We start from the raw sequence: 14,838 nt of genomic DNA, 5'->3' as shown, positions 1-14,838 counted from the left end.
TCACATGCTGTACACTTTAACAAGTTTGCTTGACTCCCATTTCTAAGAGCAATTTGCCATAGCAAAGACCATTACCTGGAGATCTCTGAATGCAATGGAAATTCTGTATGTATGAGCTCAGTGTGTCGTTTACATGGAGAAATGGCGCCACCGCCTGGGAAAATGCGGTATTGCACCCCTGGTATTAAAAAAAAAAGGTCGAGGTAGAGAGGGGGGGGGGGGGGCACCCCCTAACCCCCCCCCAGCGACGTCACTCGCCACGCCCACAAATCTGTCCCCGGCACACCTGGAGAGAGAGTTACGCCACTGCTTGGAGGAAGCGTGTAATCAACTCGGGACGCCTTGCACCGACTCATGGGAGAACATCCTTACAGCGCCAGGTAGGGGAGGTGGGGGAATTGGCACAACGACTAAATTGGGACGGGGAGAAAATCGGAGGAGGAAAATCAGAAAGAAAAAAAAGAAAAAAAAACATAGTGCAACCAGTCGTCCCATGAGCAACGCATGCCTGAGTATCATTAAGTATCTCGAGGCTGGGGGGGCATGTCCTCTTTTTTGGAAATCAAAATATGGTCACCCTACTTTAGCTACAAGTAGGGCTGGCAAATATATTACATAGGGCAACGGTGGCTCAGGAGGTAGAGCAGTTGTCTCGTAATCGGAAAGTTCCAGCAACACTTAACCCCTAACTCAGTGTTTCTCAAAGTGTGGGGCGCGGCCCCCAGGGGGGGGGCGCAGAGGCATGACAGGGGGGGCCTTGAGATAAAAATAAAATCTAAAATAAAAAGGGATTTATTTTTTTATTTTCTTTGGATTACAGAAAATGATCACTAAAGTGCTATCTGTTGCAGCTGCACTGTTCTCCATGAAAATATCATATTTGGATAAGTTTGACCATTTCTCAAAATCTGAAAATCATTATTTAATAAAACACAGAAAAGGATCACCAAGTTACTCTGGATAAAAAAAAATTTACAGACAACATTGAGACAAAGCTTCCTGACACATCTCCATCCAAACTCTTGGAAGAAATCTCATCTGATACCACCTGGAGAGCTAGTTTCAGAGTGTGGTGCTGAGTACCAAGTATCTCATGATGCAGCAGTTAAGGTGTTGATACCATTCAGCACCACATATCTGTGTGAAGCTGGCTTTTCATCCATGACAGCTCTGAAAACAAAATATAGGGCCAAGTTGAGCCTTGAGGATGCCATGCGTGTTGCCTTGTCAAAGACTGACAGCAATAAAGACTGTTTGCTTATTTCCTATGTTCGCTTTGTAAATTCTCAGTCACTGAGTGAAGATCTGCTGTTTTGCAAATATGTCAAAAACAGAGTGACAGCTGATGAGCTCTTAAAAATTCTTGACAGTTACCTGACAGAACATGGACTGAAATGGGAGAACTGTGTGGGCTTTTGCTCTGACGGTGCGCAGGCCATGGCAGGGAAAAGGAGGGGGCTACAGGCGCTCATCAAGGGGGTCTCGCCAAACGCGCAATGGACGCACTGTAAATTCACAGAGAGGCGCTAGCGTCAAGACAGCTTAGCCCTGAGCTGAATGAGGTTTTAACAGAAGTTATAAACGTGGTAAATTTCATCAAAACCCGACCCCTGAAAGCGCGCCTGTTCTCTGCGCTGTGTGAGGAGATGGGAGCTGACCATTCTGCAGTGCTGTTTCACAGCGAGGCAAGGTGGCTCTCGCGAGGGAAGGTGTTGTCAATTTGAAAGGTCACGATATTGGTGTTATTTCAATAAATTTAAACATGGCCCATTTCATGACTATTTTGTTGGGGCGAGGGGGGGGGCCCAAAATATTTTGGTCCGCCAAAGGGGGGCCTGACAGAAAAAGTTTGAGAAGCACTGCCCTAACTGCTCCCGATGAGCAGGTTGGCATTTTGCATGGTTGCCTCCTCTGTCTGTGTGTGAGTGAATGGGTTCAACTTAAACGTGAGGCTTAAGGGGAGCTCCAGTAGCTCACCACGTACCGCGAGTGCTATTTCAGCGCCGTGGACAACCGTGCTCGTCACGGATCTGGGGCTGAGCGAGTTCGAATCCCGGACTGCAGCCGTGCCTTTCCCAGAGTGTCTTCCCCCCCATCTGAACCCTTTCAGCCTGCTTCTGTTGGTCGAACTTGACCAGGTATAAATGCGATAAACGTATAAAAGAGCCAGGGAAATGGCCAAAGTTTAAAAAAAAAAAACGTGAGGCTTAAGTTGTAAAGCGCTTTGGATAAAAGCACTATATAAATGCAGTCCATATAGAATATTGTCTAACTGTGATATCGTAGTGTGGATCTTTAAAAAAAAATATCTACAATTGTGATACACAATCTTGCAGTCTAAATCAATGCTAAGAAGCAAATAGTAAGTTACATTTCTCTGACTTGATTTCTGAAATGTTTAAGAATGTCAGGTGGAAATGACAGTTTCAATTGATTGTATCACACTTCCCATTACCATGCAGGACCAACGTGATACTCTTCGGTTGGATTATCTGACATGATTTTCCATACCTAAGCCGATACAGTGATTTATATCCATGTTGAGAACGGGGCTTCTGAATATGGGGATATTGTTTTTGTTCCATATCTCCCAGCGCTATTGTAGCTACAAGGCATGAAATTCAGTTTCATGTCGATCTTACCACAGTTGGCCAAGTGGTCTCACATTTTCACCGGGTACCGCAATTCTACATTCTACCGTTCTACAATGTTTCAAAGTGGGTTGAAATGTTTAATCAATATACGGGAGAATTTGCAGCACTTTATTTAAACTAAAGTTTGGACAAGAAATTAAGCGTCTAATGAAGACACTCAATGTCCAAACTCAATGTCCCTCGTCCTGCTTTTTCCTCTGACAGCTGTTTCCTCGTTTGTCTGCGTTTTCTTGGTCTCTCCGTCTGATCTCTCCGTCTCTAGACCCCCTGTCCTTTGGGGGGCCTCTCATGTCATTTCCTGTCTTTTGTAGCTATTTCACTCTGTCTTGCATCAAAGAAATGCTAGTGGTGGTAAGCTTGCACTGGCAGTAAGTGACAGATTGACTTTTCCTGCCGAAAATGTCCTGCCTTAAGGTGTCCAATGGTGTTTTCTTATAAACACCTCGCTTTTGTTTATATTCATATTTCCACCCAAATATACAGATTTTTCTATTGTTGTTCTATTAGTATACAAGTGGAATACGTTTACTGTTGTGAGGCCTCCTCTTTTACCACTCCTGTACATTTCCTACAACCTTTGTATGTTCTATCCTACACTTTCTTTTTTTTATCCACTTTTTCTCCTTATTTTCTATTTTTCTCCCATCCCAATTTCGTATTTCCAATTCTTCCCTCCCCTGTCTTGAACGTTGTTAGACTATGCCTCCCACTGGTCGGCTGTAGTGAGAATAGAAGCCTTGCATCACGTGTCCCCTCCGGTACACGAGGAGGCAGCCTGTTGCATCTTTTCACCGCAACAGCTCGAACTCTCAGTGGCGAGGAGTAACGCGTGGGAGGCTCACGCTGCCCCCGATACTTCCTGTTTCCGCTGTACCGGCGTCACCCAACCGACCTGTAGGAGTCGCTGTCCACAACGTCCAATCCCCACCCACCGGGTAGCAACGCCGAGAGCTGGGCTCGATACCAGCATCTCCTGCGTTAGTGGCGAGCGCCTTGCCCACTGCACCACTCAGCCGCCTTGTTCTATCCTACACTTGTGTGCAAATTAAATAAATAAAATGTATTTTACTTCCTCTCTTCCTCTTCCTATGTATCTTCACTGAGAAATGTGCATGTTCAAGTTCAAGTTTCTTTAATAGTTGTCATACAGAAGTACAGAATACTTTTATACAAAATGCTTCTTTCTGTTACGCTCCAGAGACTGTGCTAGACAAAAGATAAGTATGAAATAAAATAAGTATAGCAAGTAAAAGTAAAAAATAGAAGTCACGTACGTAGACACAAGTGTTCAGTATGTACATATGTACAATGTTCAATGCAGGATAGCAGTAACTGAGTTACCATACAATATACTATGCAATATACTATATAGTGCAGAGCAGAAATGGGATGAGGTACAATTTAGGTACAATTGACAATTTACAGTAAGGTGTCCTGAGGTATGGGTTGTAGTGCAAATTCTTTGCCAATAAATATAAAGTGTGTCTAGGTGTTCTAAAGTGTGTAGAGTGGGTGCTGCAGTGGGTTGATTGTTTAAAGTGAGTGTGTTCGGATGTGTGTGCTGTGAGTGCATTTGATGGTTGTTGCATAGTGTTATTGTTCGTTGAGCAACCTGATGGCCTGGGGATAGAAGCTTCTTCTGAGTCTTTCTGTGCTTGCCATGAGACTCCGGTATCGCTTGCCTGACCGCAGCAGTTCAAAGAGGCAGTTGTTTGGGTGGCTGGAGTCCTTGATAATTCTCTTAGCCTTACCCCTGCACCGCTTGTTGTAAATGTTCTGGAGAGTGGGAAGCCCCCCTCCAATTGTGCGCTCGGCTGAACGGGCCACTCTCTGTAGTCTGCTACGGTCTTGTGCGGTGCTATTCCCAAACCAGGAGGTGATATTGCCAGTCAGGATGCTCTCTATTGTACATGAGTAGAAGTTCTTAAGGATCTTCTGACTTAAAACTGTTCACTCTCTCAACCGGTGCCCGTCGATGCTAAGGTGCTGTCTGTCCAAGTAGTTTCTTTTCATAAAAGTCACCTGGTTTCTGCTGTCTCCTATACCAGAGAATGGACACCAAGCTGAGCACGCTGCAGGACAAAGTGAACGAGGCCCAGTGTCCTCTACCTCTCTTCACCTGTCTTCACGTCAAACCTGACGTGTCAGAACTCATGTTTGCAGGTACAGTACGCCTCGAACCAATGTGATATGTATCTATGTATGTTCGTTGTGTGTGTGTGTCATGTGTGTATGTATATACGGTCTGCTCACCCTGTGCGTTGAGTTGCTTGAGTTCCTCTTCGCACGGTACATACACATTCATGTATGTATGAATGTGTGTGTGTGTGTGTGTGTGCTTCACTCTCATGTGCGCTTGGCTGAATAATTTTGCCTATGCAATGAGTAACTAGAGGTGATCAAATGAGCTTTCCCACATGCAAAGCAGCCAAGCCGGACATTATTACCTCACAATAGTACCCTTTCTCCCACCATGCGATGGGCTGATATTCCGCCGATGCTGACATTGTGGTGTTAGATAGCAGCTCATTTATGTCAAGGAACTGAGGGGCCACCAGTGTTAGTAGAAGTAGTAAACTACATGCAGTTGAATGACTAGTTTTAACGTAAGGTTATGTACCGTATATAACCAAGTTCTATGAATTATGGTGACGCTCAGCATCAGTTGCATATATCTCGCTTCAGTGGATATGCACTGAATAAATTTCAAAATGTACCTTTACATACCAACATTTGTCTGACCACACCCCCATCTGCTGCCTACATAAGCAGGGGTGGGGCCACACACTCATCTCCTTCCCAACAAATTTCACCACAATGAAAGATCAAGGGCCGCAGCGGCGTCCTGATGCTGAGCGTCACCATAATTCATAGAACTTGGTTATATACATAACCTTACGTTCTATTTCATTATGGCTCCGCTCAGCATCAGTTGCATAACAGGAGCTGAGCGGGAGCCAAAGCTCGACAAATGTACCCCGCTGAGGCCCCCCACAACCATCAGACCGGGGAGGACCGAGCCCCCCGACCCTCCCTAATGGAGGATACCCTCCCTATTGGAGGCTTACGGGAGGGAGACGGATCCGACCGTGCGAAGAGGAACTCAAGCAACTCAACGTACAGGGTGAGCAGACCGTGGCTTGACCCCCACGACTACGCACACGCACAACCCGCATGCCACCAGGGAACGAACGGAAGGAACAACCCTCGTTACTGCCCCCAAAAATCACGGGGTCAAGAGCAAACTCAACCCTGTGGCAAGGCCATAGCAGCGGAGCGCGAAGGAAGACCCAGACCCACTGAAGGGACTGGATCCCCTGGAAAAAGGGGGCCCGGAGAGGTCAATGACGCCAGGCATCAAGACCCCACCAGGTGGTCACTTAGTGACACCGCCCCCCACATCGCCAGCGTATTCGGATAGGGCCCCTCTAAGAGCGGGCCCTTTCCCCCCAATAGTACACCGCCTGGCACACTGACCCTGCAGAACAGGCAGTCAGCATGGCCGTAAGCACTCAAAAAGTTCAACCAACGGAAGCAGGCAGCGCACCGGGGAAACCAGGCAGCAGGCTGTAGACCTGAGCCTGGAGCACTGCGGACGAGACAGGCGCCAAAGGAGTCAACTGAAAACAGCCCCCCCGGCGGAAGGGGCGTATGCTGGCGTTGTTGAGCACCATGACAAAGCCTCCATTAAAAAAAAAACACCCAGAGGGGTCGAGGCAGAGAAGGCTGACACGATTGGCAGACGTCATGAACGTGCAGGGGCACACTCAACCGGGTAACCCGGGAGTTGACTCTGCTCCAACACACCAGGGAATCAACCACCCTCTCGGTACACAGACAGTGGTTGTTCCTATAACCCCTCAAGAAAAAACTCCAAAACACACCTGCGGGTATACACTGGCTATACCGCAGTACAAGTGTTTCAGTTTTCAAAAAAGGGTTATTCCAGGCCTACGGGTCGACGAAACATTACTTCGGACCGGGCCCGGCGGCTCGGGAAGCACAGGGTTACCAGAGGAGGTCCAAAGACCACCCCAACAGCCCCCTCTTCGCCACGTGTGAGAGAGGAGCGAAAAGAATGGAGAACCAGCCCTAAGCTCACCGCACTTGGTATTCCCAGGCGGTCTCCCAACCAAGTACTAACCAGGACCGAACCTGCTTAGCTTCCGAGATCGGACGAGATCGGGCGTGTACAGGTTGGTATGGCCGTAAGCCATTACGACAGTGCAGAGTACAACATGTACCCAACAAAGGGTCTCCATAACGCCTAACCCTGTGACACCCGGGCCGACCCGGCATTTTTCCCCCCGAAAAAAGCACAAGTGCCTCAGGGTACCAGAACAGCAGATCTGCATCCCCGGCGGACAACGGGTTAACTGACCTGGACCAGCGCGACCAGACCAGTCCCGTGCCCTAACCACGCCGACATGCCCACTCCAGAAGAGGGGGTAGGTATGCGTGTCGATCTAAAACATGAAAAGAGGGCGCCACCCAGACGGTCCCATTTGTACCGCGCTCAGTGGCCCACCCCAAGGGCGTGAGACCCCTCTACCTATGTTCTGATCTATTCCGTTAACATCCCCCAGATATGAACGAGAATTCATCGAGACAACCTAGTAAACTGGCGCTCGGAAGAGACAAAACTCCATCCCAGTTGCCCTATAAAAACCCTGTTTTAATAACGAGCAACCAAGGCGCACTTAGCCCCTGCGTGATTCTTAACAGAAACACCCCGAGCCAGCACTATGTATGCGTCGAGACCCAAACACATCAATGGATAGTCTAGCAAGACACCAGACATTGTTCCTCCAAGTCGCCTGGGAGAACGACACGGAGCCGTCGTGCTTCATGTTCCTTCCTCTTTTTATTTAAAAAAGAAAGAAACACAGACTGACATGAATCCCACGTGACACAGCTGAGGGTACATTTTTTTTACATTTTTACATCCCGCCACCCTCGCCACAGGGAGGAGACGGAAATCCCCAGAGAGACTTCCCACGCGAGCTGTATAGATTGAAAAGAATATATTGCAATATTGAGCTATGTAACACTTGGGTTAGGGCTCTCCGAGGAGGAGGCACTGAACCAATACACATTCAATAATCGAATTGAATCGAATACACACACAATAGAGCAGAACTCCTTTTTGAAGTTCTACTCACCTTGACAATCTGAGGAGGAGGCTCTGAAACTCTGAGGAGGCTCCCTCACAGGGAAGGAGAGTCCGAACTCACAGAAGGCACTTCTCCCCGAGGAGGAGCTTCGTGAGGAGGAGCTCTGACAACTCCCTGAAACAGATCCATAACATGGACCTGAACAACCCACGGAAGTCTTACCAACAGAGACGCGCTCAGTGACGTACTCTATGGTGGGAGAATTTCCGCGGTGCACACGCCCAATTTTCCAGGGCGTGGGACCAGGAACCCCCCCCCCCTCTTACCCTGTAACGTGCCGAACAGCAACGTGACAGGAACCTTGAAGGACAGGTGGTTTTAACCCCTGACCATCAGAAAAAAGGGGAGGAAAGGATTACCAGTTCACCCCTTTACGACCCCTCACCCATGATACGATGTAATGACAAGTAGAGCATGACACAGTCATAGCCTGCTACATGAAGCATCGAACAGCCTCACATAGCTCATGTGCTTCTGTGGGCCAAACCTAACCCAGTTGTAGATCACAAAGACACACACAACCCTTCATCACAACAAAAAATGGCACAGTACACTCCTACTACAGAGGAACGAGAGAAGACAGAATCCTCGATTATGTATTCGCCACAGGCCTTGCTAAGCACACATGATAAGTGACCAAACAATCTTTTCTTTAGGAAAAAATAGTTTCTCAAGCGGAAAACACAACCCCAGCAATTAAGCTGAGGGTTACATCGTATCCCCACAAACACAGTGACACAATATATTGTAACCAACATGTCTGAGAGGAGGGGGGGGAAGCCCCAGGGAAACCGGGGGGACACCCCTCTTATCTTACCCTTGATACGATCAAGGCGAACAGGTACCTCTGTTAATGTGTGAACATACTGTTCATTGTCATCACAGGCTGAGAAAAAGATTCATTCCTCAATCACATGTCACTAAGCATAGCTTTACAGGTTTAATTAACCCTCTTAGTTGTGAGTTCACCCACGGTACAAGTACAACGTTACATGAACACACATGTTCTCATCACAACCAAACCAGTTAATTTTTACACACGTAAAAAACAACGCTGATTCACTACAGAGAGAAGCTATACCAGTGACAAGACAATTCACACACAACACGCGTCGTATCCTCAATGTATTGCAGCAACACATGTTTTGGAAACATCGTTATTACAAAACATTTAGAAGGGAAGAAAAGAAGAAGTGTTTAAAGTCCGGTCAGGACTCCTACCTTCACCCAGAACGCAGGCCAAAAGAACCGCAACACTGGTTAACGAGACACGAGTTGAACACAGCACCTCCTGCGCCGGTGATGAGGGTATGTCCGCAACGCCACCCAGCCGCCGTTCTCCATGTTGACGAAGTCCTCGCTGGCACTGGCAACCGGGTGTAGGGTCGACTAACATCCTCTGTCAAAGATGACGTCGTAGTCAGAGTGTTTTAAGGCATGTTATAGTCACAGTATCGTTTCAACAGTGTAGCACTAAGCTAACAGCCGTCCGACTGATATCAACAAGCTAACGTTTACTAGCCTGGTAAACACAGCGAGCTAGCGCCGCAGCTAACAGCTGACTGGCTAACACAGTAGGCCACAACTAGCACGCCAGCTAAGCAGCTATCACCTGAACTGTACACAACGACATAACAAGCCACACTTCAGACAGGCCGCTGTCCAAGTCCCTCCCCATCCTAAGAGGGAAAAGAAAAAGAATGTCAAACACAGTTTTCAACGGTGATCCAGACATACAGCGGGGCCAGCACAATTCCCATTTCGGGCTGCAGCCGACTTTGAGCATGGAACTCCCGATAAAGAAGATCCTATGCCCACATTTCCTCGTTAGGGTGTACTTTCATTTTTATGTGAAAGATGGGGCCTGCACAGGACAGAGAAGCATCCGCTCGTCCAGAGAATCCTGGGTTCACCAGGTCCTGGTCGCGGCCCACTAGATTGACCATCATGGGCGTCAGACCAAGATCCTCCGACCGCCGTTTAAGCCGAGCAGAGGACCCCAGTCTGGAGTCGGCGTTTCGTAAAATTGTCAGCTAACCCCCACAGCATCAACAACAACCAGAGCTCGCAAGCAAAAACAGTACGTACCCCATCCTGGAAACAACCGCTTTCTCACAACAGTCGGTGCTTCCCACAGTCCAGCTGTGTGGCCGGAGGGCCAAACCCATCCAGCCGCAGCAAGGAGGACTGTAGATGGGGAGCATGTCAGCGGTGTGAGCTCCTAATACGAAAAAGCCGTTGAAGGTCAGAATGATCATCATCTTCCAGACACTCCAGTGACGAAGACAATATCGCCGTATTTTCTCGAAAATAGTGAGAGAGAAAATAAAGATATAATGTCAACGTATCTCCTTGTTCTTCTGTTTTCCTTTCTCCAGCTAATACTTTCTTCCTCGCCAAGTGATTGGTATACAGGCACTATATTGTGGATGAAATTTGAGAAGGAGATGAGTGTGTGGCCCCACCCCTGCTTATGTAGGCAGCAGATGGGGGTGTGGTCAGACGGATGTTGGTATGTAAAGGTACATTTTGAAATGTATTCAGTGCATATCCACTGAAGCGAGATATATGCAACTGATGCTGAGCGGAGCCATAATGAAATAGAACTACATGTAGCAGTAGTTGGGTGGTATTTAACTACATTGAGATCAGTAGTAGTTAACCACTTTGGGTCATGTAGTTTAGGCTGTTGATTAGAAATTCACACGTTTTCCCTAGAAACCTTGCATTTTTGGCAGTCGAAGCTTTGGGGCCGAGATTCTATTTTAATTCGAAGCTTCGAGATAAAATGAAAATAAAATTGAATAATCTTTTATTCTTATGTTGTGGGACTTGTACAGCACTTTGGTAAACTTTGTTGTGCTCTATAAATAATGTGGATTAGATTGGATTAATTAATTAAAGTCGGGAGCTGCGCTGCCTGGGCGGCTGCTCTCCGTTACACAGCCAACAACATTACATTACATAATAATAATATATAATATAAAGCAAACAATTATATAAATATTTATATGTAGTTAATAGAGACACAGGCAGAATTCGACTTAATTTTTTATTAAGACATGTTTTTATATGGGTTGGGACACAATAAAAAATACTATAGAGAATTGTCAGTTCTGTAAAGTTTAAACCTTTTTAAATCTTAGACAAACGAAACACTTTGCTTTTATGAAATATTGTAAGCCGTCATTTGAGGCTTTATAAAAGCAGCACAACGAACAAAAATCTGTCAGTGCCGAGTCCGACCTCATCTTAAATAACAAACGGCATTGCTTGTTGTAGTTAACAAAAAGAGGCAGAGTTAATGAGGTGTATGACGTCCGTTGCATTGGAGGCGCAAGATCGTGCAGGTGGGAGGGGGGATGAAAAAATAAATATATACCGGTATATATATATATTTTTTTTCTTTTAATATAGTCAAATGTTATTTTCCCGTTCGAATCCCGTGCCCATCGAACGAAGCTTCGAAGTATTTAAGACAGCCCTACCTGCCACAGTACCTAAATCAAACTCAGTGTCAGTTCACTTGTACCCTACCTCCGTATAACAACATGAGATTCCAGACTCCAGATTGTGATCATTTCCTGTGATGTAGTTAAACTACTTTTTGAAAGTAGTTTTAGTTTGACAAGCTAACATAGTAGTTAACGAGTAGTTCAGATTCATTGTGAACTAGCTTATAGTTTGGCAAACTACAGTTTTAAAGTAGTTTCCCCAACACTGGTCAAACACAGACTTGGAAGTGTCTGTCCCATATTGTCAGCCCTTCACTCTAGTCTTGTTGACATTGGACCTAAATGAAATAAAAAAAATTATTATTTGTAAGGCCCGACAACACACGTTAATGTCCCCATGGGCCGGACACGTCTTCTTTAAACAAGTCAAGAAGAAACATCACAATAAATCAAGAACAAAACAAAAACACCATAAAGTCCAATTTTTTTTTAAATAAATAAAATAAATGCAACACTCCCAGACATACCCCACACGAAGGTAAGGAAAAACAGGGGTTAGAGAGTTCCCATGTTTGTAGTGGGCGGAGATGGAGCAATAAATACATGTAGTGAGCATGTGCATACGAACCATGTAGGTTGAATGGAAGCATGTCCTAAAAACACAAGAATATCTTCTATCACGATTTCATAAAATGGCGGTTACCTACATATTCCTCGAGATGTCTAGAGGCTGCTACAATGTTCCAAAGACAATGATGTCACTGTTTCCTTCTTCTTAAAATCTTACAAATAGCACCCTTTCAGCCAGAGTGGTTTACCAACAAAATCCTCATTGGGAATCGTTCCACGCCTCAGTACACGCCTTACATAGATATTTTTACTAGCGATATCTCACCGAGAAGGTATGTTAGGTGTGTGCTCACTCCTCAACACAAAACACCATTGCATAGTCTTAGGCGACCATTAGTGACAACAGCAAACTGATGCTGTTGATAGGGCTGTGAAATGGCGTGTCTGTGCGGACGCAGTGGACTTTCAGGAGAGTGTGATGTGCCTCAGGGCAAGGTCTTAAAGGGATCTCTCGTTTCATTTAATTCATTCATAGTCACGTCGAGTGTACATACAGAGTTAAGCAAAACATACAGAGTTAAGTAAAAAGAAAAGGCATATCAAATCACACAGCATATACAATCATAACAATTAGAAGTGGGTAACAATCCATTAAACATGTACAACTTGATTGACAAAGGTTGGCGATCAAGGTTTTAAACTCTGCAACAGAGGGGAGAATCTCAAGCCTCAAGGACTGTTGGAGTTCATTCCATGAGCTAGAGGCAGCATAGCAACATGTAGATGTACCCTGTTCTGAGCAAACTCAGGGGACCTTAAGTGAAGGTCACACTCTTTACCTCATCGCAACCATGCTTTATTTACTTTATAGCATCTTGACCTCCATGAGGATATGCCTGTTGAAAGGTTGGTTTTTAAACATGCAAATAAAAAATCGTTGCATCGAGGCGCAAGTGGGACACATCCGACAGAATGGCTTGCTGTTATTGTTAGAAGGAGAGCCTCTGCACATATGTTTGAATATTCTTCATTGAACAAATTGTGACAACGTTGCAATATATCTTCGTCGGGTCAATATGAAACACCTCTTCATTCACTTGTGGTTCCAATTTTTTTTACAATCTGTTAAATAAAGAATGTATGGTATATCACAGGCTCCACTTCAACGTAATTGCTCCTGCAATCAGCCCCAGCACACACTTTCGATTGACACATAGTTAATCATTCGTTAAATGTGATCATCGTTAGCAGTCCAGGGGGCTCTAGTATGTGAATGTGACCTTATGTGAATACTGTATACTTCATCAGATCATATATTTAGCATTTTAGCATTTTTTGATTATATATTAGATTAGATTTAGATTATTGGATTATTAGATTATATATTGTATATATTTAGCATTTAGCATTTTAGCATTTCATATTATTTTTATTTATTATATATTAGATTCGATTTAGATTATTGGATTATTAGATTATATATTGGAACTATTTATTGTAGGGCAAATATAACTGGGAGGGCATGGCATACACATACCCTCATCTCACACCTTGTTGCCCATTATGCACATGTCCAGAGTTAATTATATTGATTTGTTATATTGTTTACACTGCTTTTTTATTCTATTTTATTTTTTACTTCTCCACTGTACTATAATTATGTCACCTGTACAATGTCTTATACTACCTGTACCCCCCCTCCCCCATGCTGCTATGATGCCTGAATTTCCCCAACGGGATCAATAAAGGAATATCTTATCTTATCTTATGGTCTTTTCACTAGTCTTCCACCAGGGACACAGGGCCCCCAGGGTGGTTGTATATGAACGATAAAGCAGTAGATCTAAAGTGAAGGGAAAGACGTGTCTGCCACGAGACTGGTGGTTTGGCATGGATGCACTGAGAGCACTCGCCCCCTGGCTGTTGTATGCGCATGCTCTTGGAGAGCGAGGAGGCACAGCCGATCCCCGTGCAGCGTGGGGGCCCCAGGCAACGCTGGGATGGTGGTGAAGGGGGCGGACGCGCTCTGTATTTAGTTTATACCCTACTTAAATGAAATGCCTCAAGTCCTCTGTCTCTTTCTCAACAGTTCAGTGTGGGAAAAAACCTGCCTGTCAAAACAGAGTAAAGATAACCTTTAAACTGGTAACCTTATACATGTAATCCAGACATACTGTAGTAACCTTATACTATAAATATGTCCAGTTTACTGTTCAGGTGGGAACGTGTAGGTGCAGGTGGACTACTATGCACTCAACACTGCACTAAGTTTCAGCACTGATTGATGAACATTGTTACTCAGCTAAAAGAGTTGTACCCTTTCTGCTGACTTGTCGTACAGAACTTGTAAGTCGCTTTGGATAAAAGCGAGTGGGGGACCTCTTCTTGCCTCGCCGATAGTCCACCACCACCTCCTTAAGGAATGTCATATTAGACAGCTGCTGATGAGTGAAATGGGTGATGTTGTCTTTGCTTTTGATTAGTGCTGTCAGGCGATTAAAAAAATGTATCTAATTAATTACAGGATTTGTAATTAATTAATCTAATTAATCGCATTTTAATCGCATAACCATTTTATGCCTGATATTCTATATTCTATAATCATATTTCAAATTGCATGTGTCCGGATGGCAGAATTCAGTACTGTATCTACAAAACCTTCCGTTTAATCATCTTCCATCTATTAATTTGCTTAGATTTTTCAGGTCTGGTCAATTTGAGCATAGTGTTATTCACAGTCAAAGATAAAACATTTTTTTTATTGATATTCTCATTTGGTTCATTACAATTTACTCAAGCCTAGTAACAGACACAGTATTTCGGACACTGGGAATACATTCGCTGAGATCCATAGATGTCCCTAGAATCAGATACCAAGAACATGCAAATGGACCATATAAAAAAAAGTCTGTAATGTGTATTCTACGTTCTTATGGAATGAATGAGATAAAAAAAAATGTTATCAAAAAAAAAAAAAAAAAAAGA

General features: G+C 44.8%; 1 protein-coding gene across 1 annotated transcript in view; it reads left to right on the top strand.

The window, feature by feature from the left end:
• The window catches only part of pla2g4ab (phospholipase A2, group IVAb (cytosolic, calcium-dependent)), a 149,783-nt gene that overhangs the window by 57,687 nt on the left and 77,258 nt on the right, over positions 1–14,838 (top strand). The window contains 1 exon segment of the mRNA XM_084310478.1: positions 4,703–4,817. Coding sequence (XP_084166604.1) covers positions 4,703–4,817 — 115 coding nt within the window.

Source organism: Notolepis coatsorum (assembly GCF_963971535.1).
Source record: "Notolepis coatsorum genome assembly, chromosome: 3".
Taxonomy (NCBI): domain Eukaryota; kingdom Metazoa; phylum Chordata; class Actinopteri; order Aulopiformes; family Paralepididae; genus Notolepis; species Notolepis coatsorum.
This window is presented reverse-complemented; position numbering and strand designations above follow the sequence as displayed.